At 42.3% G+C, this 24,602-nt stretch overlaps 1 protein-coding gene across 1 annotated transcript in view; it reads left to right on the top strand.

Moving 5' to 3' along the window:
* LOC135514927 (glypican-1-like) overlaps positions 1-24,602 on the top strand; it is a 124,163-nt gene that overhangs the window by 42,131 nt on the left and 57,430 nt on the right. Inside the window, exon 3 of the mRNA XM_064938671.1 lies at positions 9,322-9,480. Coding sequence (XP_064794743.1) covers positions 9,322-9,480 — 159 coding nt within the window. The remainder of the gene's footprint in view (positions 1-9,321; positions 9,481-24,602) is intronic.

Raw genomic sequence — 24,602 nt, 5'->3', positions numbered from 1 at the left:
TGTGTGTGTGAGTGAGCAAGTGAAGCGTATTGTGAGTGTGTGTGTGTGCGAGCAAGTGAAGCGTATTGTGTGTGTGTGTGTGTGTGTGAGTGAGCAAGTGAAGCGTATTGTGTGTGTGTGTGTGTGTGTGTGCGCGTGGGTGTGTGTGAGTGAGCAAGTGAAGTGTGTGTGTGTGTGTGTGTGTGTGTGTGTGTGTGTGTGTGTGTGTGTGTGTGTGTGTGTGTGTGTGTGTGTGTGTGGGTGTGTGTGAGTGAGCAAGTGGAGCGTATTGTGAGTGTGTGAGTGTGTGTCTATCAGGGTCTCAAGTTGTTGGTGGGTCCCTAACAGCAACATTTGAGGAGCCTGTGGGAGTCTCAGCCCCCCAGACTGCAGACAGACATAAGACGAAGGTGAAGCAGCTAGCGAGGTACTGCTCCTTGTCAGCAGTCATGGACAGCCTTGATGTACGGGGAACAAGGTGCTATCTCTTTCCCTAGGTGTCCAGATATACCTTTCCGGAAATCTTTGAATCATTATTGTATGATTTGTGGATTCAAATAAAGTATGTCAAATGTGTGTGTTCCGGTACGTGGTGTGTGTGGGTGGCCTGTGAGAAGGTGGATTGGTTTAGGTTGTACATAGCCCAGAGGTCAGCCAGCCCAGCCAGCCACCAGTAGTCATGTGTTATGACCTGCTGCTATTGCTGCTGGAGGGAGGAAGCTATTTCTGTTGGCAGCCTCTAGATCACATTACAATACCAACCTGGTGATCAGACACATGCACCAAGGGGATATTATTGCCTGGGTGGGCTGAAGACACATGTGGGTGTGTGTTTGTGTGTGTGTGAGAGAGAGAGAAACAGAAAAATCGAGTCCACTACACTAACCTCTCCAAACTATATCCCAGTGATTTCCAAATGCCTATTCCGAACCCACTTATGAGTGACAGACAGTTTCTCTTGGGCCGCGGCTAAGGTCTAGGGACTGAGTTGTGGTTAAAATCATTTTTTATTTCTATTACGTAGGTTACAGTCGCATTGGACAGTCTTTAGGTAAATCCCAGGATTGTTGGACAGTCTTTAGGTAAATCCCAGGATTATTGGACAGTCTTTAGGTAAATCCCAGGATTATTGGACAGTCTTTAGGTAAATCCCAGGATTGTTGGACAGTCTTTAGGTAAATCCCAGGATTGTTGGACAGTCTTTAGGTAAATCCCAGGATTGTTGGACAGTCTTTAGGTAAATCCCAGGATTGTTGGACAGTCTTTAGGTAAATCCCAGGATTGTTGGACAGTCTTTAGGTAAATCCCAGGATTATTGGACAGTCTTTAGGTAAATCCCAGGATTATTGGACAGTCTTTAGGTAAATCCCATGATTATTGGACAGTCTTTAGGTAAATCCCAGGATTGTTGGACAGTCTTTAGGTAAATCCCAGGATTATTGGACAGTCTTTAGGTAAATCCCAGGATTGTTGGACAGTCTTTAGGTAAATCCCAGGATTGTTGGACAGTCTTTAGGTAAATCCCAGGATTGTTGGAAAGACCTCTAGGTGGGTCACTGTGCAACAAGCTCAGTGACCACTGCTGTGACTTTCTGTCAACCCTGTGGAGTTTTCGCCTGGCTTGTTTTATAATCCTCAGCAGGACACAGTGATTCTACTTCTGCGTTGCTTGCTGTTTGGAGTCCTAGGCCGTGTTTCTGTATAGCACTTTGTGACATCGGCGGATGTAAAAAGGGCTTTATAAATTTGATTGATTGATGGTGTCATCATATCATCCCTGGTGATGTTGGGTAGTTCCCCTAGCAGTGACGTCAATGTGCCCAGCTGTGGATTACAAACACACTGGAAAAAATGTTGGGAAAGTTACCGGAATTTTACATTTAATTATTTTTATTTTTTTTAACCTTTATTTAACTAGGCAAGTCAGTTAAAGAACAAATTATTATATTTCAATTATGGCCTAGGAACAGTGGGTTAACTGCCTTGTTCAGGGGCAGAATGACAGATTTTTACCTTGTCAGCTCGGGGATTCAATTTTTCAGTTACTAGTCCAACACACTAACCACTAGGCTACCTGCTGTCACAGTTTTGAGAGTATTACCAAATATTTGAATGAGTAAACAAAGATAGGCCACAGCCTGTCGTTTCCAATGGGAACAAATTAGTCATAGTGGGCAGAACAAGCAAGGAGGTGGGCAGAGTCAAGCATGAGCTAACAAGATCCTATTGGTGCATTTTTGTATACATTTGTATATTTCTGTTAGGGAACACCTACTCTGTGAAGTGCGCATTTGCAAAAACTCAATTCACTTTTGCATTTCCTCTAAACAACTCAATTAAAAAAAAAAACTTTAGCAAAGGGTAGTCTAGAAAACTTAGTCCCCTCTGTTCGTAACAAATTAGAGTTTTGGGAACAGAAAACTGTATTATCAATGAGAAGATTGTCGGCCGAAATCCATCTCGTTCCACCTTCTCCCACTGCCGGCCACTGGGCTTCCTCTCACTACCATATTTGATAGTGAGAGGAAACACTAAGTGGATGCTTCACAGTCCAGTGAAATATATGTCTCATTTTTCTATCTGAGGTATTACTGCTGAACTGATGCAAAACTTAAGTGCTATGGCTTTTCAACCTCTGACATATCGTGGATTCAGAGCTACCTATCTAATAGGTTTTCTTTAATGGAGGCATCTCTGTCAAGAGACTAAATTATTAGAGACTAAATTACTTGGCGTTACCTTAGATTGTAAACTGTCATTGTCAAACATATAGATTCAATGGTTGCAAAGATGGGGAGAGGTCTAGAGATGCTCTGCTTTTTGACAAAGAAAAAGCAAAAAGCAAGTTCTGCAGGCTCTAGTTAGGTCTAATCTTGATTATTGTCCAGTTGTGTGGTCCAATGCTGCAAGGAAAGACCTAGGCCCAGAACAGAGCAGCATGTTTTGATCTTAATTGTAATCAGAGGGCTGATATAAATACTATACATGCCAGTCTCTCATGGCTAAGAGTTGAAACATAAAATGTGTTGAAAATCCCAAATTGTTTGCATAGTCAACTTACACACTTATCCCACCAGACAAGCCACCAGGGGTCTTTTCATAGTCTCCAAGTCCAGAACAAATTCAAGAAAACGTACAGTATTATATAGAGCCCTTATTGCATGGAACTTCTATCTCATATTGCTAAAATAAACAGCAAACCTGGTTTCAAAAAACAGATAAAGCAACACCTCGCAACACAACGCCTCTCCCTTATTTGACCTAGATAGTTTGTGTGTATGCATTGATATGTAGGCTACGTGTGCCTTTTTAAAAATGTATGTAGTTCTGTCCTTGAGCTGTTCTTGTCTAATGATGTTCTGTATTATGTTTCATGTTTTGTGTGGACACCAGGAAGAGTAGCTGCTGCTTTTGCAACAGCTAATGGGGATCCGAAATAAAATACTAAATAACAACTGTCCTTCAACAAAGCCAAAGGATTTTTCGGTAATCAGCGTCTGGGACAGTCTGTTTCAACAGGTCATTTTGTTGTTGTAAATCTCTGAGTAATTTGTCACAACGGGGCATCAGAGATAGGACACATTGATGGACAGCTCTGACAAATTGCTCTTCCTGTAATTTGTATATTCTAGCAAAAAGGCAGACTGTTTGTGAAGGCCAAAGACAACCATTTCTAAATGTAGGCCAGTGTCACTCCTTCAACTTTGTGTAATTTGTTCAATATCGAAGTTCTATATTGACAAGTATTATTCAAATCGTTTTTAGACAGCCTACTTGACTGACCGTCTTAGACGGTGGTCCTTTCAAACAGGTCATTATTTCATTGTGGATCTCCCTTGGGCACCGCCTCCCTCTCTTTTCTCTCTATCCCTCTCCCTTCCCTTCCTCTCTCTCTTTTTCCCCTGACTCTTGTGTTCACCTCTGTCACAGCAGCCCAGACCGATAATTGAAACAATCCGGCAATGAACCCCTTTGATTCTCTCTTTATTTCTCTCTTTTATTCCCCCCAACATCCTCCCATTCTTTAAAAGCCCTGTCTATCTGTTTCTGGACGGGTTTATTGGAGTGTGCGCAACATTATTTAGCCCCCCCCCCCCGATTGGTTTTTAATAGTGGTTTTCCTCCCTGGTGGCCTGTAATAAGTTAATGGCCTGAGAATTGTTCCCTGTTTAGTGACTCTTATGTGTGTGTGCCTGTGTGTGTGTGTGTGTGCGTGTGTGTGCAAGGAGGAAGTGGCTCGGGGGGAACAAGGAAACTTAAGTGCTTCATAACATCCCTCCTCTCGCTCACGCCCCCTCTAACACCCTCTCCCAGGGGGCTAAGGGGTGAGGTGGGGAGACACAAGGACATGGGAGGCTGCTTAGCTGGGGTGTGTAGGAAGGGTCAGACCAGGTCAAGTTTGTGTGTCTGTGCGCGTGTGTGTTTTCTGTGCACGTGTGTGTGTAAATAACGTGCATGGCTGGCACAACATCTTTGTGCTTATTCCTCCAACATTTGCATTTAAATATTTAAATAATTAATATTAATACAGTCATATTTAATATTTCATATTTACTTTTATAGAGCCATTACATATACCCATCCCTTATCCTCATTTTCCCTGTGCTTTCCGACAGGATAATTCCACAGCATTCAACAGAATATAACTTGTCCGCAACCAATACCTCCCAAGCACTATACCTCCCAATACCATCTTAAAAGTCGTATGACTCTACAACAGTAAAGTGTGTGTTCTTCAGTAAGAATACTGTTGTGATTGCTCGAGTGTCCTCTGGGAAGGAAATGGAGTGTGAGTGATGACTGGCGAGGAGGGGACAGAGAGTACCGTTAAGGAACGCTGCTTCTTCAATCTGCTCTACCGTCTGATTGAAAGTGATTTGGCTGGCTTGCCCACGCACAGGCACAGGCACGGACAAATGCACTCACACACACTCATACAAACGTACACACACTCCTACACACCTTTGAGTGTATGAGTGTAATGCGGAGGTCTGTTCTGCTTCGCGACAAACCGACTGGAGAAACAACACTATTATGGAAGAGCTGTGCAAGGTGGAGGTTTAGGAGGCTGTGTGTGTGTGTGTGTGTGTGTGTGTGTGTGTGTGTGTGTGTGTGTGTGTGTGTGTGTGTGTGTGTGTGTGTGTGTGTGTGTGTGTGTGTGTGTGTGTGTGTGTGTGTGTGTGTGTGTGTGTGTGTGTGTGTGTGTGTGTGTGAGAATGTGTGCCAGCTCACTTAGTTCAGACGTCCTTCAGACAGCAGGCAGCAGGCAATAGACCAGGCAAACACACACCCACGCACACACAGACCCCCCCCAACCGCATACAGCTTCACACAGGAGTCAGAGGAATGAGTGTATGAGTCCGCTGTGGTCTTGATGTAATTGCGGTGACATGGTAAGATGAGGGTTGCTCAGTGTCACTCTACCTTCCATACTGAGGCAATCTCCTCGCCAGTACCTTGAGAGGAAAATAACAGCTAATTCATACACTGACATAGGACTGAAGAGACACTCCGGGACTATATACACACACCGTGGCAACAACAACACATTCGCTCACATGAACACACAAGTCACACACGCACACAAGCACAAACACACACAGTCTTGTTTATTAACTAACCTTGTTGGGACACACAATTGATTCCCATTCAAAATCCTCTAACCCTAACCCTAATTCTAACCCTAATTCTAACCCTGACACTAATTCTAACCTTAACCGTAACCCCCCTAGAAATAGTCTTTTGTCACCAGTTGGTCAAATTTGGTTTTGTTTACACTCACGGCGCAGCACACACAGTCATAAATGTAGAAACACACACACACACATATCGATTAATGGCAGGCTACAGCTAAATAAGGGCAAAATGATTGACCTTAACAGTTGAGGTCCCGCACAGCAGATCAGTATCTTTGATCAGTAAAACTGTTGAGCTATCATTCTGATATTCCCCTCTGTGGGCCAAACATACCCTTCTATAGATGCCAGCCTGGTCACTGGAAATAGGAGGCGATTTCAGACATCTGAAAAGGCCCTGAGAATGTCGATATACTGTATACCTTCCTCAGTGCTCACCACAACAACAACAAAAACATTGCCCAGCACTGGTGATGCTCTGAGCCGGAGCACTCTGTTTAGGTCACCGCGCCACCACAGTTCACAATGCTCTAACAAGGCGCGGGAATACTTGGTGATAGTTGATTTTTAAATGACTTCCTTTTACGCCTCTCCCAAACCGTAGCCCAAATCTTAGCCCCTCGGGAATGAATACTTAACCCTTTGAGTTGTTTCAGTTTAAACCCTGTCAACCACGCGGAATTAACCCGGTAACCATGCGGAATGAATGAATGCGCCAAAAATAGTTGTTTGTCCGTAATACGTGGAATTTCGAAGGGGAGCTATGAGATCTGGTATCAGCAAGATACAGCATTTGCATCCTAAATGGACACTATTGGACACCTGAAATGGACACTATTGGACACCTGAAAGAAAATCACTACGACAAGCACTTAGTGCGTGTTTTCTACGTCATATTCACTGTGTAACGTTGTGTAATAGACTATCATTGATCAGTGTGCAACCAGGTGCTACTCAATCGACAGGTAGTCTCTGCGTGTCAGTCCCGGTGTGAGTGTATGAGTGTGTGTGTGCACGCATGTGTAGAGCTTTCTGAGTCACAGAACAAAAGATTTCCAGTCATTTAAGAGTTGTTGGTGAGCCAGACCTCTGTCTACTTTAGCGAGAGAGAGAGCAACATGATGTGAATACAAAATGGTTTTCTTTGTTAGATACAGCCCACACTCTCTGTCTCACCTTGGCAGGACTAGAGCAGTGATCAGAGAGGGAGAGAGAGAGAGAGAGAGGCCTGTGTGCCAGAGGCTTAATACAGCCTCTTAAGAAAGGGAATGTAATTAAACAGTGAAAGGATGTTGACATGCTCCATCTGACAGTATGCATAGCGTGTGGGTGGATGTGAACACGTTCGGAATGTGATAAAGAATCTATTCAGTTGAACCTCTTAAATATTGTATCTATTTTTGATTGGCTGATAACTGTTCCCAATCTCCACACTGTGTGAGGCCTATGTGTGAATGTTTGCAGAAGGTTTATTGCTGAGGCCAAATAACAGCAACGCGTCATATACAATTGAAGTCGGAAGTTTAGCTACACCTTAGCCAAATACATTTAAACTCAGTTTTTCACAATTCCTGACATTTAATACAAGTAAAAAGTCCCTATTTTAGGTCAGTTAGGATCACCGCTTTATTTCAAGAATGTGAAAAGTCAGAATAATAGTAGAGAGAATGATTTATTTCAGCTTTTATTTCTTTCATCACATTCCCAGTGGGTCAGAGGTTTACATACACTCAATTAGTATTTGGTAGCATTGCCTTTAAATTGTTTAACTTGGGTCAAATGTTTCGGGTAGCCTTCCACAAGCTTCCCACAATAAGTTGGGTGGATTTTGTCCCATTCCTCCTGACAGAGCTGGTGTAACTGAGTCAGGTTTGTAGGCCTCCTTGCTCGCATACGCTTGTTCAGTTCTGCCCACAAGTTTTCTATAACATTGAGGTCAGGGCTTTGTGATGGCCACTCCAATACCTTGACTTTGTTGTCCTTAAGCCATTTTGCCACAACTTTGGAAGTATGCTTGGGGTCATTTGCAACCAAGCTTTAACTTCTTGACTGATGTCTTGAGACGTTACTTCAATATATTCCCATAATTTTCCTTTCACGTGATGCCATCTATTTTGTGAAGTGCACCAGTCCCTCCTGCAGCAAAGCACCCCCACAACAGGATGCTGCCACCCCCGTGCTTCAAGGTTGGGATGGTGTTCTTCAGCTTGCAAGCATCCCCCTTTTTCCTCCAAACATAATGATGGTCATTATGGCCAAACAGTTCTATTTTTGTTTCATCAGACCAGAGGACATTTCTCCAAAAAGTACGATCTTTGTCCCCATGTGCAGTTGCAAACCGTAGTCTGGCTTTTCTATGGCGGTTTTGGAGCAGTGGCTTCTTCCTTGCTGAGCGGCCTTTCAGGTTATGTCGATATAGGACTTGTTTTACTGTGGATATAGATACTTTTGTATCTGCTTCCTCCAGCATCTTCACAAGGTCCTTCACTATTGTTCTGGGATTGATTTGCACTTTTCACACCAAAGTATGTTCATCTCTAGGAGACAGAACACGTCTCCTTCCTGAGCGGTATGACAGCTGTGTGGTCCCATATTGTTTATATTTGTGTACTATTGTTTGTACAGATGAACGTGGTACTTTCAGGCGTTTGAAAATTGCTCCCAAGGATGAACCAGACTTGTAGAGGTCAATAATTTTCATTCTGAGGTCTTGGCTGATTTCTTTTGATTTTCCCATGACGTCAAGCAAAGAGGCACTGAGTTTTAAGGTAGGCCTTGAAATACATGCACAGGTATACCTCCAAGTAACTCAAATGATGTCAATTAGCCTATCAGAAGCTTCTAAAGCCAAGACCTAATTTTCTGGAATTTTCCAAGCTGTTTAAAGGCACAGTCAACTTAGTGTATGTAAACTTCTGAACCACTGGAATTGTGATACAGTGAATTATAAGTGAAATAATCTGTCAACAATTGTTGGAAAAATGACTTGTGTCATGCACAAAGTAGATGTCCTAACCGACTTGCCAAAACTATAGTTTGTTAATAAGAAATTTGTGGAGTTGTTGAAAAATGAGTTTTAATGACTCCAACCTAAGTGTATGTAAACTTTTGACTTCAACTGTACATCCATACCTTTTTCATGTAAAGAACAATGTATTAATTTCAAGGTTGTAGTGGAAGCTTTTCTTGACCGTATATCCCCGTTGGCATGAGTTCCTGACCCTATCCCATCCAACCATCCATCTCACTCCGATGCTTCCAGAGATGAAGCATCTCAGAGTAGCATTTCACCTTTTAGATCACAATGAATAATATTGTAACGACAGGTCCTAGATCAGCACTCTTACTCTGAGACACTTTGCAGCTACGGGCCCTGATCTTGGTGTTCGGTATGCCGTTTCTGCTTCATTGCTCGACGAGCCCTCGTCTAGGGCTCGTGAATAGTAAACAAGGGCTCGTCCATAGCGTATGTATCGCAGTGCAACTTGCTGTCGCTTCAGTAAGGCTCTTGCCGTGCTGTATGTCCTTAGATATAACGGAAATATTTTGTGTTGATCTGTGGACGGTACCAGATAATCAATCAATCAGTCAATGACACTGACAAGACTAAGCAACTACAGTGTGTCCAAACCGTACCTGTCAAACCTGTGATGCTAAGTGACCTATAGTGTTAATCGACTCTCTACTCTCTCTCTCCCTCCACTAGGAGAGCACCTGAGGATCTGTCCCCAGGGCTACACGTGTTGCACCAGCGTCATGGAGGACAGCCTATCCAACCTGAGTCGCACCGAGATGCAGGGCCTGATCAGAGACGCTGGGCGAGCCCTGCAAGCCTCCCTCAACGGACAGTACAAGGCCTTCGACGGTGAGTGGGGGAGATTGATCAAGGTGGGTGGGGGGGGGGCAGAAGGAGGGAAAGAGACAGATGGAGGGACTGGTCAAGCATCCCTTATTGGCTTTACAAGGCCTTAGACCCTGAGTAGGAGAAAGGGAGGGAAGAACAGACAGAGATTGAGAGGGTGAAGAAACCCTGTGTCTCTTTCACTCCACACCTCTGCTATCTCAATCAGGCCTGTTCCATGTCTGTTCTCGTTAATTAATTTCTCCATCGGTTTGATTGGCTCGAATCACTGTGTGTTAGTTAACCAAGATGTCGGAAGGTCTGTGTGTGTGTGTGTGTGTGTGTGTGTGTGTGTGTGTGTGTGTGTGTGTGTGACCGTGAGAGAGGGGCTGTTTGACCGCATGTATATGTTTGTATGTGTTTGCCTCTATGTGTGTCAGACTGAGTGTGTGTGATTGCTTTGCGTTCATGTGCTTGTACGTCGCGGTATGTGTCTGTATATAAATACAACCAGCTGGTTGTCAGTACATCACTGTGAGCTATTTACTGTGGAACCATTCAATTTATTTCAGCGGAAGTGTTTTTCCTAGCGCACTCTTTGAGTAATGCTGGTACGTGTTGTTCTTGGTCCTCAAGTCCAGACAGGACAGCTGGGCTGTCTCCCCCTCCACTCCCTCCATCCCTCCATTCTAACCCGCTCTCCATACACAACACACTTGACAAATCATCCCTTGCTTTTCCTCTCCTCCGCCTACTCAAGTCACTCTCAACTGTCACTCTACTATCTAGCCACATAGGATTTCTATTAATCACCTTGTGTCCTATGGAGGGAAATCCCCCCCCCCCCACACACACACACACTCACTCCAGAGTATTCCTGTGTGTTAGAAGATAATATTGCTTTAATCCTCCCTGACTGATGAGGAATCTCACACACACTCATGGTCCTGCGACATAACTGACTGATCAATGCAGAGTAAAGAGATTCCATAATGTCAAGCCATCTAAAGAGAGAGAGAGAGAGAGAGAGAGAGAGAGAGAGAGAGAGAGAGAGAGAGAGAGAGAGAGAGAGAGAGAGAGAGAGAGAGAGAGAGAGAGAGAGAGAGAGAGAGAGAGAGAGAGAGAGAGAGAGAGAGAGAGAGAGAGAGAGAGAGAGAGAGAGAGAGAGAGAGAGAGAGAGAGAGAGAGAGAGAGAGAGAGAGAGAGAGAGAGAGACTTGGGCAGTGTCAATATACAGAAATATCATAACATACCATTTCTGTTTGTGAAGTAAGAGTCTATTTGTGTAGCATGTACAGTATACCGAAGTATGATATCATTCCATATTAAATACATTGATATCCTACCATTTTATATACATTCATATGATTACTGTATGTTTAATGAACAGTTGTGTATTTCTTTTTAGTGAAGGTGAATTTCAAGCTGTTCTGTGATTCAGGGGTCCGACTGAACCCAGATTAAAGTGATTAGAACGTACAGTGATTGGGACATTGATGATGTGATTATTTACGTTTAATGTTACAGTACAATCTGTTCCAGTCGACAGGAAGTGACTAAGCATCTGCCTCTGCTCCACTCGTTCCTCTGGTTGAGTGATCTGTCATATGGATCTGTTTGTCAGCCTGACCTTTCTGGGCCCATCCTGATTAGTGGATGAGTGACATCTGTGTACAGGGCATTCTCTCTCTCTCTCTCTCTCTCTCTCTCCCTCTCCCTCTCTCTCTCTGTCTCTCTGTCTCTCTGTCTCTGTCTCTCTGTCTGTCTCTCTGTCTGTCTCTCTGTCTCTTTCGCTCTTTCTAGCTCTCTCTTCATCCTCTCTGTACCCAAGGTGTTATAGCAATGCCAGAGCAGCATCCGTCTCATTTCATGGACAACCTGTCCAAAACGTACAAATACGCACACACACACACACCAACATGGCCCATCCAAGACACACAAACACGTTTATGTGCAATCACACAGCCCTGATAAACTACACAAAGCACACAGAAATGCTCCGTCAAGCATCACTCACTCAGCTACGTAAACACACTAACGAAGTGCTTCAAACACACACACGCACGCACACACACACACACACACACACACACACACACACACACACACACACACACACACACACACACACACACACACACACACACACACACACACACACACACACACACACACACACAGTGGTAGCCAAAAGTGACACAATGAGAATGACACAAATATAAATTTACATACAGTTTGCTGCTTCAGTGTCTAGATATTTTTGTCAGATGTTACTATGGAATACTGAAGTATAATTACAAGTAGTGTCAAAGGATTTTATTGACAATTACATGAAGTTGATACAAAGAGTCAATATTTGCAGTGTTGACCCTTCTTTTTCAAGACCTCTGCAATCTGCCCTGGCATGCTGTCAATTAACTTCTGGGCCACATCCTGACTGATGGCAGCCCATTCTTGCATAATCAATGCTTGGAGTTTGTAAGAATTTGTGGGGTTTTGTTTGTCCACCCACCTCTTGAGGATTGACCACAAGTTCTCAATGGGATTAAGGTCTGGAGAGTTTCCTGGCCATGGACCCAAAATATCGATGTTTTGTTCTCCAAGCCACTTGGTTATCACTTTTGCCTTATGGAAAGGTGCTCCATCATGCTGGAAAAGGCATTGTTCATCACCAAACTGTTCCTGGATGGTAGAGAGAAGTTGCTCTCAGAGGATGTATTGGTACCATTCTTTATTCATGGCTGTGTTCTTAGGCAAAATTGGCTGAGAAGCAACACCACACATGAATGGTCTCAGGATGCTTTACTGTTGGCATGACACAGGACTGATGGTAGCACTCACCTTGTCTTTTCCAGACAAGCTTATTTCCGGATTCCCCAAACAATCGGAAAGGAGATCCATCAGAGAAAATGACTTTACCCCAGTCCTCAGCAGTCCAATCCCTGTACCTTTTGCAGAATATCAGTCTGTCCCTGATGTTTTTCCTGTAGAGAAGTGGCTCCTTTGCTGCCCTTCTTGACACCAGGCCATCCTCCGAAAGTCTTTGCCTCACTGTACGTGCAGATGCACTTACACTTGCCTGCTGCCACTCCTGAGCAAGCTCTGTACTGGTGGTGCCACGATCCCTCAGCTGAATCAACTTTAGGAGACGGTCCTGGCACTTGCTGGACTTGCTTGGGCGCCCTGAAGCCTTCTTCACAACAATTGAACCTTTCTCCTTGAAATTTTTGATGATCTGATAAATGGTTGATTTAGGTGCAATCTTACTGGCAGCAACATCCTTTTTTTGTGCCCTTTTTGTGCAAAGCAATGGTGACGGCACATGTTTCCTTGCAGGTAACCATGATTGACAGAGGAAGAACAATGATTCCAAGCACCACCCTCCTTCTGAAGCTTCCAGTCTGTTATTCAAACTCAATCAGCATGACAGAGTGATCTCCAGCCTTGTCCTCGTCAACACTCACACCTTTGTTAACGAGAGAATCACTGACATGATGTCAGCTGGTCCTTTTGTGGCAGGGCTGAAATGCAGCGGAAATGTTTTTTGGGGGATTCAGTTCATTTGCATGGCAAAGAGGGACTTAAATTAATTGCAATTCATCTGATCACGCTTAATAACATTCTGGAGTATATGAAAATTGCCATCATACAAACTGAGGCAGCAGACTTTGTGAAAATTAACATTTGTGTCATTCTCTAAAACGTTTGGCCATGACTGTATGCATGCACACACACACAAACATTTGCGTGAAAACCCAAATGCATGTGCAAACACACAAGCATGCAACTGCACAAAGACAAACTTTCAAACGTTTTTATTTATATAAAATAGACAATAGCATTACTATACCTATGAATCTTATCTTATCTTTCTACTACTTTGCCAAAATAAATCAGAGATCAGAGAAGGCCATCTCGGGAGCCAACTCCAACCGTCGGTAATGGCTTCCAGTTTCCCCATCTCTTCATCAGAAAAGAGCCACTCCTCACTCTCCTGGAAAACGCCATCTTGGGTCTCATCTCCGTGTGCTTGTGGAAAAGACGTTGTTCTCCTGCTCAGGCATGTGCTGATTGTGGTAGCGGAAGCTGGCTATGTTTAGGGACTTCCAGTATCACTCACAATGCAATATCTCTGAGACACCTGACCTAAAGGCACACAGATCAATTTGTAGATGTACCTAAATTCATTCTAAACATGACTTGTTGAGAAATACACCAAAATAAGCAATTAACCAACTCATGTTAAGAATGTACTTTTTGATTCTTACCATTGATGACGGCAGGAAGATACTGAAACTGTCCCTGTGCCACTCATTGTCCAGACTGGTTTAATCCCTGGGGTGTTGAAGCTCATTGTTGGATATTGAAAATCTTGCATAGCAGAAGCAAGTCGCATGTCTAGGCTTGGGGGTTGTTGCCACCAAAACTGAGTTCCAAATCAATATTGCCTATCAACCGAAAATTCTAAAATTCAAATTCTACTGAAGTTGCTCTTCTCAATTGTGATATTATCATAACTGTCATCTTATGAATTAAATCACCATGGAATGAGTTTTTAAATCTACACTGTTGCTCTTATCAACCACACATTCTACCCACTTTGCTTTGCATGATTTTGTATTTTTAGGATTCTGAATTGCCATGGCAATGTAAAAGAGAAATGAATTGGTGTGATGTGCATCATCATGTAAAATCCTTTTTACATTGGATCCACCATATAAATATTTTGATTTCTAAATCGATGGAAGCCACTAACACGACAGCTAGCACATAACGTTCTGAGAACCATATGTGTCTTAGATCTTGGTGAAAGCATTTTTGCCCTATGGTTATTTTGCGTACAACCTTCCCACAACTTTCTAGGAATGGTGCAGAGTAGTTGCTTGTCTTTGGAACATTCTCAGCACATTTAAGGAACTCGAAAAAGTATATTTTTCTTGGTATTTCATTACTTTAACAGAAGGTTTCCAAAGTGTTCAAACATGGTTACATTTCATTTCAATGATGGTAATGTTCTAGGAACGTTATCCAACTGGTTTGACATTGTGTTCAGAGAACATTAAGAAAAATCGTGGGAATTTCAGTACTTCAGCATAACGTTTCCTACAGGTTTCCTCATGGTTCTATTTAAAGTCATGTTCTCAAATTGTTCAGAGAATGTTAAGAAAGCATATCTTTTTACGATTAGATTTATGATTTATGATACATATACGTACATACAAATTACAAAATACAGATCCACACAAACATCCACAACATCACCGCTGCCCAGACCCACCTGCTCACACCCACATCTCCAGCACCCGTATCACTCTTCACCACATGACTTTAAACTGCGCCATTTTGTTTCTCTCCATCACCAACACGCTTTCAACATTTAGATAATAAAGCATTTTACATTTTCATTGTGTTAACAATGGAGGATTGGTTGATTTCCAGTTTTTTAGAATACGTTTTGTCAAACTGTAATTTCGTTAGTTATGTTCCAACATTCCCTCCACATTCCATATTTCAATTTGAAATGTCTTGATATGAAATTATTAAGTTGCATGTATTTGAAAATATCTACATTGATCAGTCCAAAATAGCTTTTTATTTCTGTCATGGAAATATATTGATTTCCTATTACCAAGTAATTTACGTTTTTTTATGCCTTTGGGCCCATTTATCGGCGAGCCTCTGGATTGTTCCGCTGGGTTGTGTTTTTAGGACGTAGAATGAATTACATTTTCTTCCATATTGTTTTAGTGTTTTTAACTATGAAGTTGTTCATGTTCTTAGCTTTATCCCGAGAAAATCAACACTTAAAACGGTTCTGGGGATACAACTCCAAGTCTGAAAGTTTAAAGCCATCCTCTGACATAAGATGTAAAACTTTACTTTTTATTCCATGAGTTTTATTTGCTCATATAAAGTCTGTTATGACCGAATATACTTTTTTAAAGAATATCTTCAGTGGGGTAATTGGTATTACCGAGAATAAATATATAAACTTTTGGAGCCATGCCCTTCTGAAGAGGTTTATTCTACATTTAAGATTTATGGGAAGATTGTTTCATTTAATTAGATCTGATTTCACATTGTTGAGTAATGGGATAAAGTTATCTTCATGTATTTGTTTGTTGTCAGTTATTAAGCGTCTTAAGTATTTTATATTTTTTGTGGTCCACTTAAAGTATTTCTGTAGATCATGAGTTATTCATTAGTATTACTCACATTCATTTTAAATCATTTTAGAGTATTCTGAAAATATTTTTAGCCAGGAGGGCATTGTGTTTTCAATATTGGTCAGGTATATCAGAAGATCATGTGCAAATAAGTTTAGTTTATTTGCTTTTTTACCAATTCTGATACCTGTTACGTTTGGATCTATCAGCACGTGATTCAATTGCCAGTGCAAATGATGAGGGAGAGAAGACATCCCTGTCTTGTGCCTCTTTCTAAAACAATTTCATCAGATACACAGTACACTACCTTTCAAAAGTTTGGGGTCACTTAGAAATGTCCTTGTTTTTGAAAGAAAAACAAATGTTTTGTCTATTAAAATAACATGAAATTGATCAGAAATACAGTGTAGAACTTGTTAATATGAAATATCTACATTGGCGTACAGAGGCCCATTATCAGCAACCATCACTCCTGTGTTCCAATGACACATTGTATTAGCTAATCCAAGTTTATAATTTTAAAAGGCTAATTGATCATTAGAAAACCCTTTTACAATTATTTAGCACAGCTGAAAACTGTTGTTCTGATTTAAGAAGCAATAAAACCGGCCTTCTTTAGACTAGTTGAGTAACTGGAGCATCAGCATTTGTGGTTTCGGTTACAGGCTCAAAATGTCCAGAAACAAATAACTTTCTTCTGAAACTCGTCAGTCTATTCTTGTTCCGAGAAATTAAGAGTATTACATGCGATAAATTGCCAAGAAACTGAAGATCTCGTACAATGCTGTGTACTACTCCCTTCACAGAACAGTGCAAACTGGCTCAAACCAGAATAGAAAGAGGAGTGGGAGGCCCCTGGTGCACAACTGAGCAAGAGGACAAGCACATTAGAGTGTCTAGTTTGAGAAACAGACGCCTCACAACTGGCAGCTTCATTAAATGGTACCCGCAAAACACCAGTCTCAATGTCAAGAGTGAAGAGGCGAGTTCCTCTGTCCAGTGTCTGTTCTTTTGCCCATCTTAATATTTTATTTTTATTGGCCAGTCTGAGATATCGCTTTTTCTTTGCAACTCTGCCTAGAAGCCCAGCATCCCGGAGTCGCCTCTTCACTCCAGTTGTTAGAATCACCTTTGGCAGAAATTACAGATGTGAGTCTTTTGAACACCTGGAGTATACAATATTTGCATATTATTCTTTAAAAAGATATTCAAGCTCTGTCAAGTTGGTTGTTGCTAGACAACTATTTTCAAGTCTTGCTATAGATTTTCAAGACGATTTAAGTCAAAACTGTAACTAGGCCACTCGGGAACATTCAATGCGGTCTTGGTAAGCAACTCCAGTGTATATTTGGCCTTGTATTTTAGGTTATTGTCCTGCTGAAAGAGGAATTTGTCTCCCAGTGTTTGTTGGAAAGCAGACAGAACCAGGTTTTCTTCCAGAACTTTGCCTGTGCTTATCTCTATTCCCTTTCTTTTTGTTAAAAAAACTCCGTATTCCTTTCCGATGACAAGCATACCCACCACCATGCTTAAAAATTTGAAGAGGGGTACTCAGTGATTTGCCTGCCCCAAACACCACGCTTTGCATTCAGGACATAACATTTCTTTGCCACATTTCTTGCAGTTTTACTTTAGTGTCTTATTGCAAACAGGATGCATGTTTTGGAATATATTTATTCTGTACAGGCTTCCTTCTTTTCACCTTGTCATTTAGGTTAGTATTGTGGAGTAATTACATTGTTCTTGATCCATCCTCAGTTTTCTCCTATCACAGCCATTAAACTCTGTAACTGTTTTAAAGTCACCATTGGCCTCATGGTGAAATCCCTGAGTGGTTTCCTTTCTCTCCCCCAACTGAGTTTGGAAGGAGGCCTGCATCTTTGTAGTGACTGGGTGTATTGATGCACCATCCAAAGTGTAATTAATATCTACCAATAGGTGCCCTTTTTTGCAGATCATTGGAAAACTTCCCTGGTCTTTGTTGTTGTATCTGTGTTTGAAATTCACTTCTCGACTGATGGACCTTACAGATCATTGTAAACTCAGCAAAAAAAGAAATGTCCTCTCACTGTCCCATGCATTTGCTTTCAGAAAACTTAACATGTGTAGATATTTGTATGAACATACGATTCTACAACTGAGACATAAACTGACCAAGTTCCACAGAAGTGACTAACATAAATGGAATAATGTGTCCCTGAACAAAGGAGGGGGGGGGTAAAAATCAAAAGGAACAGTCAGTATCTGGTGTGGCCACCAGCTGCATTAAGTACAGCAGTGCATCTCCTCTTCATGGACTGCACCAGATTTGCCAGTTCACCCCTGGTGAGGCAAAACCGCAACTTGTCAGTGAAGAACACTTTTTGCCAGTCCTGTCTAGTCCTGTGACGGTGGGTTTGGGCCCATAGGCGACATTGTTGCCAGTGATGTCTGGTGTGGACCTGCCTTACAACAGGCCTACATGCCCTCAGTCCAGCCTCTCTCAGCCTATTGCGGACAGTCTAGTGTGATGTTCGGATGTACCGATCTTGTGCAGTTGTTGTTATACGTGGTCTGCCACTGCGAGGACGATCAACTGTCTGTCTTGTCTTCCTGTAGCTCTGTCTTAGGCATCTCACAGTATTGACATTGCAATTTATTGCCCTGGCCACATCTGCAGTCCTCATGCCTCCTTGCAGCACACCTAAGGCAAGTTCACGCGGATGAGCAGGGACCCTGGGCATCTTTCTTTGGGTGTTTTTCAGAGTCAGGAGTAAGGCCTCTATAGTGTCCTAAGTTTCCATAACTGTGACCTTAATTGCCTACCGTCTGTAAGCTGTAGTGTCTTAACGACCGTTCCACAGGTGCATGTTCATTAATTGTTTATGGTTCATTGAACAAGCATGGGAAACAGTGTTTAAACCCTCTACAATGAAGATCTGTGAAGTTTTTTGGATTGTTACAAATGATTATCACACAAATCATCAAGGAACACACCAGGTACAACCCTAAATATGTAAACAAGGGCACCCTCATAGATGTCATCCTGACCAACTGGCCCTCCAAATACACCTCCGCTGTCTTCAACCAGGATCTCAGCGATCACTGCCTCATTGCCTGTATCCGCGACGGATCTGCAGTCAAACGACCACCCCTCATCACTGTCAAATGCTCTCTAAAACACTTCTGCGAGCAGGCCTTTCTAATCGACCCGTCAGTTGAGGATGCCTGGTCATTCTTTAAAAGTAACTTCCTCACCATTTTAGATAAGCATGCTCCGTTCAAAAAATGCAGAACTAAGAACAGATATAGCCCTTGGTTCACTCCAGACCTGACTGCCCTCGACCAGCACAAAAACATCCTGTGGCGGACTGCAATAGCATCGGATATTCCCCGCGATATGCAACTGTTCAGGGAAGTCAGGAACCAATACACCTAGTCAGTCAGGAAAGCAAAGGCCAGCTTCTTCAGGCAGAAATTTGCATCCTGTAGGTCTAACTCCAAAAGGTTCTGGGACACTGTAAAGTCCATGGAGAACAAGAGCACCTCCTCCCAGCTGCCCACTGCACTGAAGCTAGGTAACACGGTCACCACCGATAAATCCATGATTATCGAAAACTTCAACAAGCATTTCTCAATGTCTGGAGATGCCTTTCTCCTGGCTACTCCAACCTCGGCCAACAGCTCCGCTCCCCTCACAGCTACTCGCCCAAGCCTCTCCAGGTTTTCCTTTACCCAAATCCAGATAGCTGATGTTCTGAAAGAGCTGCAAAACCTGGACCCGTACAAATCAGCTGGGCTTGACAATCTGGACTCTCTATTTCTGAAACTATCTGCCGCCATTGTCGCAACCCCTATTACCAGCCTGTTCAACCTCTCTTTCATATCGTCTGAGATCCCCAAGGATTGGAAAGCTGCCGCAGTCATCCCCCTCTTCAAAGGGGGAGACACCCCGGACCCAAACTGTTACAGACCTATATCCATCCTGCCCTGCCTATCTAAGGTCTTCGAAAGCCAAGTCAACAAACAGGTCACTGACCATCTCGAATCCCACCGTACCTTCTCTGCTGTGCAATCTGGTTTCCGAGCCGGTTACGGGTGCACCTCAGCCACGCTCAAGGTACTAAACGATATCATAACCGCCATCAGTACTGTGCAGCCGTCTTCATCGACCTGGCCAAGGCTTTCGACTCTGTCAATCACCATATTCTTATTGGCAGACTCAGTAGCCTCGGTTTTTCTAATGACTGCCTTGCCTGGTTCACCAACTACTTTGCAGACAGAGTTCAGTGTGTCAAATCGGAGGGCATGTTGTCCGGTTTGACAAAGGGAAAACCATTTTGAGAAATGTTTTTAGAAATACCTTATTTAAGTAAGTACTTAAACTCTTTGCATGAGACGCGAAATTCAGCTCAGGTCCACCCTGTTTCCATTGATCATCCTTGAGATGTTTCTACAACTTGATTGGAGTCCACCTGTGGTAAATTCAATTGATTGGACATGATTTGGAAAGGAACACACTTGTCTATGTAAGGTCCCACAGTTGACAGCAAAAACCAAGCGATGAAGTCGAAGGAATTATCCGTAGAGTTCGGACACAGGATTTTGTCGAGGCACAGATCTAGGGAAGGGTACCAAAACATTTCTGCATCATTGAATGTCACCAAGAACACAGTGGCCTCCATCATTCTTAAATGGAAGAAGTTTGGAACCACCAAGACGCTTCCTAGATCTGGCCGCCTAGCCAAAATGAGCAATCAGGGGAGAAAGGCCTTGGTCAGGGAGGTGACCAAGAACTCAATGGTAACTGACAGAGCTCCAAAGTTCCTTTGTGGAGATGTGAGAAATCTTACAGAAGGACAACCATCTCTGCAGTACTCCACCAATCAGTAGCCAGACGGAAGATACTCCTCAGTAAAAGGCACGTGACAGCCCGCTTGGCTCGGAGTGCTGCATTGTGCCCTACTCCCTGAGTGGTGCGTGCTCTGAAGCACTTCTCACTCACAAGGCTCTCCATCACTCGATCGGGTCTTTCTCACAGGCTACAAGTGAAGACATACACATCGGGGACGCAACTGCGCGCATCCTTATCCAATTCTGAGGTGCATATTGACGATATTGGAAGAACTGTCCACATTTACTTTTCGTCAGCTAACAACATGGGTAGACCTAACGTACAGCAAATGCACTAGCCTATGTCAATCTACTATCCCCCATAGTACAAACGTTGATTTATTCTGTGCGTTTGTACAGATGAACGTGGTACCTTCAGATATTTGGAAATTGCTCTCAAGGATGGACCAGACTTGTGGAGGTCTACAATATGTTTTCTGAGATGTTGGCTGATTTCTTTTGATTTTCTTATGATGTCAAGCAAAGAGGCACTGAGTTTGAAGGTAGGCCTTGAATTACAACAGCCTATCAGAAGCTTCTAAAGCCATGACCTAATTTTCCAAGCTGTTTAAAGGCACAGTCAATTTAGTGGATGTAGACTTCTGGAATTGTAGTACAGTGAATTATAAGTGAAATAATCTGTCTGTAAACAAATGTTGGAAAAATGACTTGTGTCATGCACAAAGTAGATGTCCTAACCGACTTGCCAAAACTATAGTTTGTTAACAAGAACTGTGTGGAGTGGTTGAAAAAACGAGTTTCAATGACTCCAACTTAAATGTATGTAAACTTCCGACTTCAACTGTAAGTGGTCGTTTGTCAGAAAATGTTCCTTAAGTGGGTGTAAATGAACAGATGTGAATAAGAGTTCATGTTGCTACAACTGTATGTGTGACATTTGTTTTGATTTAGAACGTACCGTTATCATGCACCTGTCTCAAAACAGGTGTAGGGAGGACGCTTTTCTGTGCACTTAAAATGGCGAATGGAGGACGCTTTTCCTGTGGCTCATTTTCATGCCAGCCAGTTAGGCTATACTCCTGTTTTACAGAGATGCAATGTGCTTTATATTAGGAAAGTTGATAAATAAATATACTAGGTCTAGCCTATTGAAAGCTGAGGATATCCTCCTGTGTGTGATAGAGGCCATCACTCTGTTTTCTCATAATTACATAGCCTATAGAAATGTTGCGCAACATGAGCTTATAGGCTCTCATGAAGTGTTTGATTAGATTTTCGATTACATTTGCATTGATGTCAGAGTGATTAAATGGACAATATAGTGCCCAGTAGCAGACCTTTAGCAAGTTTGGTTGGCTAGTAATGACCATTAGCAGCATCAGAGCTTGGAGAAGCCTAATTACCGAGACTAAACGGTCACATGGAATTTGACTGCCTTCATGACTGGTGACTGCCGGTGTGGCGGTAATACGGTCACCACAACAGCCCTAACCTACACCCCTGCTGTTACTACAGTATGTGGCAGCATAGACATTTCCAACCCAGCGCCTCTTTAAATTTTAAATTTCTCCTTTTTTGAAATGTAACTCTTGCAAGAAAACCACATCTGCTGACAATCTCTTTAAGTGTTCACATTCCATGTAATACTAAGTTGGATTTTTTTTTGGTCTTCACTTGTATACAATCAAAGTTAAACTGTTCCGTCTATCACTGAAGAACCTGACAAAACATTTTAGTAGTGTTCAGAGAATGATCTAAGAATCTTATTTAAACAACCAACATTCCGTTCTCAGCATCAACAAACTCTCTCTCTCCTCTATCTTGATAAGTGTGTTCTGGTGGGTTGGCTGCAACCAGTAATTGGCCACACCTGATCTTAATGAGTGCTTGTTTCCTTTGAAATGTGGTCTGTTTGAGTAGTCTAAAATGAACAGCTTTGTATGAGTTAAAAAAAAAAAACACGGCATGCTAGCTCCACCCTGGTGGCGCCGTGAACTAATTCCATGGATAGAGAACAGAAGATCATAGGTTTGAATCTCATTGAAGCTGTGCCGCCACAACAAATAAATGTGCTTGGAAGATTAATGCCTAAGCAACCGATTTTTCATGTGCCATATCTGTGCCTGGAGTTTAAAACAGTTTACCCAAACTAAGCTAGCAGTGTTAGTAAAAGTCTTATTGAAACATGTTCTCGGAACGTTTGTACTGGTGCATCAAAGCTGGGACCGAGAGACTGAAAAACTGCTCCTATCTCAAGGCCATCACTAGCTATATGTGATGGGATGTATCGATATTATGGACAGTATGTGGATAGAATATGTAGTATATCTGAAGAACACGTAGTATATATATATACTGTATACTGCCGGTCAAAACTTTTAGAACACCTACTCATTCAAGGGTTTTTCTTTATTTTTACTATTTTCTACGTTGTACAATACTATTGAAGACATCAAAACTATGAAATAACACATATGGAATCATGTAATAACCAAAAAAGTGTTAAACATATCAAAATATATTTCATATTTTAGATTCTTCAAATAGCCATTCTTTGCCTTGATGACAGCTTTGCACACACTTGGCACTCTCTCAACCAGCTTCAAAAAGTCACCTGGAATACATTTCAATAAACAGGTGTGCCTTCTAAAAGGTGCATTTCTTTAATTTCTTTAATTCTTAATGCATTTTGAGCCATTCAGTTGTGTTGTGACAAGGTAAGGGTGGTATACAGAAGATGGCCCTATTTGGTAAAAGACCAAGTCCATATTATGGCCGTCATTGAAAATAAGAATTTGTTCTTAACTGACTTGCCTGGTTAAATAAAGGTAAAAAAAAAAAAAAAAGATTATGGCAAGAACAGCTCAAAAAAGCACAGAGAAATGACATCCCATCATTACTTTAAGACATGAAGGTCAGTCAATACGGAAAATGTCAGGAACTTTGAAAGTTTCTTCAAGTGCAGTCCCAAAAACCCTCAAGCGCTATGATGAAACTGGCTCTCATGAGGACCGCCACAGGAAAGGAAGACCCAGAGTTACCTCTGCTGCAGAGGATAAGTTCATTAGAGTTACCAACCTCAGAAATGGCAGCCCAAATAAATGCTTCACAGAGCTCAAATAACAGACACATCTCAACATCAACTGTTCAGAGTAGACTGCGTGAATCAAGCCTTCATGGTCAAATTGCTGCAAAGAACCCGCTACTAAAAGACACCAACAAGAAGAGACTTGCTTGGGCCAAGAAACATGAGCAATGGACATTAGATCAGTGGAAATTTGTCTGGAGTCCAAATTGGAAATTTCTGGTTCCAACCACTGTCTTTGTGAGACGCGGTGTGGATGATCTCCGTGTGAGACGCGGTGTGGATGATCTCCGCAAGTGAATTTCCAACCGTAAAGCATGGAGGAGGAGGTGTTATGGTGTGGGGGTGCTTTGCTGGTGACAATGTCAAGGCTCACTTAACCAGCATGGCTACTACAGCATTCTGCAGTGAATACACCATCCCATCTGGTTTGCGCTGAGTGGGACTATCATTTGTTTTTCAACAGGACAATGACCCAACAGACCTCCAGGCTGTGTAAGGGCTATTTTACCAAGAAGGAGAGTGATGGAATGCTGCATCAGATGACCTGGCCTCCATAATCCCCCGACCTTAACCAAATTGAGAGGGTGTGGGATGAGTCAGACTGCAGAGTGAATGAAAAGCAGCCAACAAGTGCTCAGCATATGTGGGAACTCCTTCAAGACTGTCGGAAAAGCATTCCAGGTGAAGCTGGTTGAGAGAATGCCAAGAGTGTGCAACGCTGTCATCAAGGAAAAGGGTGGCTATTTGAAGAATCTCAAATATGAAATATATTTTGATTTGTTTAACACTTTTTTGGTTACTACATGATTCCATGTGTTATTTTATAGTTTTGATGTCATCACTATTATTCTACAATGTAAAAAATTGTCAAAATAAAGAAAAACCCTTGAATGAGGAGGTGTTCTAAAATTTTTGACCGGTACTATATGTATATGTTTATATTTATACTCCAGACTCCGACATTGCTCGTACTAATATTTATATTTTTCTTAATTCCATTGTTTTTGCTTTTAGATTTGTGTGTGTTGTTGTGTGTTGTTAGATATTACTGCATTGTT

The sequence above is a fragment of the Oncorhynchus masou genome, chromosome 3 (genome assembly GCF_036934945.1).
Source record: "Oncorhynchus masou masou isolate Uvic2021 chromosome 3, UVic_Omas_1.1, whole genome shotgun sequence".
NCBI lineage: Eukaryota > Metazoa > Chordata > Actinopteri > Salmoniformes > Salmonidae > Oncorhynchus > Oncorhynchus masou.
This window is presented reverse-complemented; position numbering and strand designations above follow the sequence as displayed.